Raw genomic sequence first — 2,880 nt, 5'->3', positions numbered from 1 at the left:
CCACCATTTACCCGTATACGGCACACTGACTTCTCATTGCCACCAATTTCTTACTTAGACCGCTCCGAACTCTGCATACCCAGCCCCAGCTCACTTCCTCACTCTGTGGATCGATCTCTGCACTTTTTTTACGGCTACTACTTCACTTGTTTACTGCTTTTAATTACTACTACTACTTACTTACTTATTGCCAACTGCTTCACATCCCCTACCCCCTCCTTCTGAGCACCACTAAGTTACGTGCCACCCCACACTAGGGCTGGGTTCAAAAGATTGAATCGCGATCCAATATCGATTCACTTTCGAAAAGTGTGATATCGATTCACAACTTTGTGGATCGATCTTTTGCCAATGATTATAGGTGCTATTTTCTCAACCACGTCCTGTAGCTTTCTTCCACATTCATGTACACTACATGCACAAATACACACGATCTGTTCAAGTAAATAGTGCCCGTAAATAAATAGCCGGTTATGGGTTAAAGTGACAACCCAGCAATACAAAAGAACGATATTGAATCGAATCGAATCGGATCGTGACCTTCTGGATCGGAATTGAATCGATCCAGGAAATTTGGATCGATTCCCAGCCCTACCCCACACCCCTCTTCACTCACTCACTCACTCAGTGTCTTCATGGACCTTTTGAAGAGCAGTCATTATGGCCCCAGATATCATTAGACTAGCCTTTTAAACCAAATGGCACAACATCTTTGAACGCGACACAGTTTAAAAAATAATCCCAACTGGTCTTCATTTACCCCTGGTGTTTGCTGCCATTGCAGCTACTCCCTGTTACTCCTTGCCATGTAGCTTCTTCAGGGTAGCTGCAAAGGTGCTTTCGACCTAGTTGGATCAGATATGTAAAATCATATGAATCGTATAATTTTATAATCATTGTTAAAAAGACGGCAATCTTTTCTTTTGTCTGTATCTACGCAGGTGGGAGCTCACAGCCATGACGACCAACAGTAATATAAGCCGACCCATCTTCTCCTCTCACGGCTGACCAAGGTCCCGACGCAACCTTCTACCACAGCCAATCACATTCAGGAACCAGGCCCTCGATCCCCCTCCACTCTCCCAAGGAGCTGCCCATCTCCTCCTCGTCCTCCTCCTCCACGGCTGTACATCCCATCTGGCTCTGAGGAGGTCTTCTCCATCTCCCCCTCCTCTCCTCGTTCCTGCCACATTCTGATTCAGTCTTTTCTGTTTTTCTCATGACTGGGGGTTTTCTGCAGTTTTTTTGACTGAGGGGATGCAGAACATGAACCGACACCTCTCTTTTTTCTGTTTTCTTTTTTTATTTCTTGGGAACCTTTTTGATGATGACATTGGAATTTAATGACAAGTCTCCAAGACGTCAAGGGCCTCATCGGAGCCTTCCAACACTACAAGGTGCTCTGAGAGAGCATTGTGTGTTTTTCGGTCTTCTCTTAAAATACAATTCTTGAAGATTGTTTCTGTCTGGGGAATAGAAAAATACATTTGTAACTTAACTGGTCTCTCCCTCCCTAGTTTCCTTGCTTATGTTAGTCCTGTAAACAAAGGGTGCTAGCAGGTCTGCAGTTGTTCAACCATTCGTTTCGTTATTCAGGAGCAGTTCATACATCTTTGGATCTATGCTACCCCCCAAAACATCCAACCCCAGTGTTCAATGCGCTCCCCTCGATCAGACTCTGATGCCCACGATTATGTTGGCAGATTTTTTTTTTTTTTCAAGTGTAGTAAGGATATCGACCCAAGTCATCCTTTTCACAGAATTTGGACAGTCTGTTCCTGAAAGAACACTCAAACACAAGAAGCTGAGTTGACTCAACACAAGTACGCACGTGCGGTGGTATGCAACATTGGTAAGAAAAAATGGACTTGAAGACGTGCGTTGTGGTGATTTTCCTAGCCTTACGACTACAGTAGATCTCGTTGTTATTGTACCTCCCCACCCCCTCTTCTCTAGAACCATGTTTGATGATCATGATGATGATGATGATTACAATGATTATGATGAGGAGTTTGAATCTTTGTGAAAATGCTGTTGAACACGGTCGAGTTGCCGTGAGTGCCTTGAATAATAATAATAAAACAATGCGCCACATCTCAATCCTGGGTCACTACTGCTATAGTTCCTGTATGGCCAACCTAACAGCACAACATGTCTGTATTAGGTCAAAGAAATTAGTCAGTTCCTGAAACACTTGGAAATAAACGCACCGGAAATCAGCACAACTGAATTTGAAATGAGCGGCTGTGGGTTAAATTAAAAGAAGCAGCTTGACTTAGGGGTTAAAAAAAATCTCAAATATTTTGCATATTTGTATATTTTAGGGAGTTGACCAAGTGGCATAAATGAGATTAATTAATTACTGAGAACAGGCTCCCATTAGATGCCTTGAAAGAAGACGTAAAAATGAATAATTCTCTGAATCAGTACATTTCCCTCCCTCAATACGTCATTTTATCTTTACAAACACGCGCCTACTGTATGAACCCATCCCATTTTGAACAGCTGTTGTGCACAAATCACTGAGGAAAAAAAACCCAGAGACGCTGTGCAAGTCCACTGATATTCATTAACGGGTGCCAAACGAAAAACAAAGACAAGAATACAAGGCGTCATCTTCATGATACACACACACACCAGAGTAGATCGCTCTACTTTGCGGGAGCTTGAAGGCAATTAGGCAAAAACACATATTCTGCATATTCAACAATCTGCATGTACGCACTGCAAACCCGTGAGGGCTTTTACAGAGATTATTAAGTATCCATTTTTACACTACACACCACACCACACACACACCCACACACACATGCACACACACACATGCACACACATGCACTTCAAGGCAACGGCCACATATAAAGACTCAATTGCAAAAAA

The 2,880-nt window shown here is 42.9% G+C and overlaps 1 protein-coding gene across 1 annotated transcript in view; it reads left to right on the top strand.

Annotated features, from left to right (window-relative positions):
• Window positions 1–2,100, top strand: part of klhdc3 (kelch domain containing 3) — a 57,596-nt gene extending 55,496 nt beyond the window's left edge. The window contains exon 11 of the mRNA XM_063191701.1: window positions 942–2,100. Within this exon, the coding sequence (XP_063047771.1) occupies window positions 942–1,008 (67 nt within the window). The 3' untranslated portion in view covers window positions 1,009–2,100. The remainder of the gene's footprint in view (window positions 1–941) is intronic.
• The last annotated feature ends 780 nt before the right edge of the window (window positions 2,101–2,880 follow it).

Source organism: Engraulis encrasicolus, chromosome 24, assembly GCF_034702125.1.
Source record: "Engraulis encrasicolus isolate BLACKSEA-1 chromosome 24, IST_EnEncr_1.0, whole genome shotgun sequence".
Classification (NCBI taxonomy): domain Eukaryota; kingdom Metazoa; phylum Chordata; class Actinopteri; order Clupeiformes; family Engraulidae; genus Engraulis; species Engraulis encrasicolus.
This window is presented reverse-complemented; position numbering and strand designations above follow the sequence as displayed.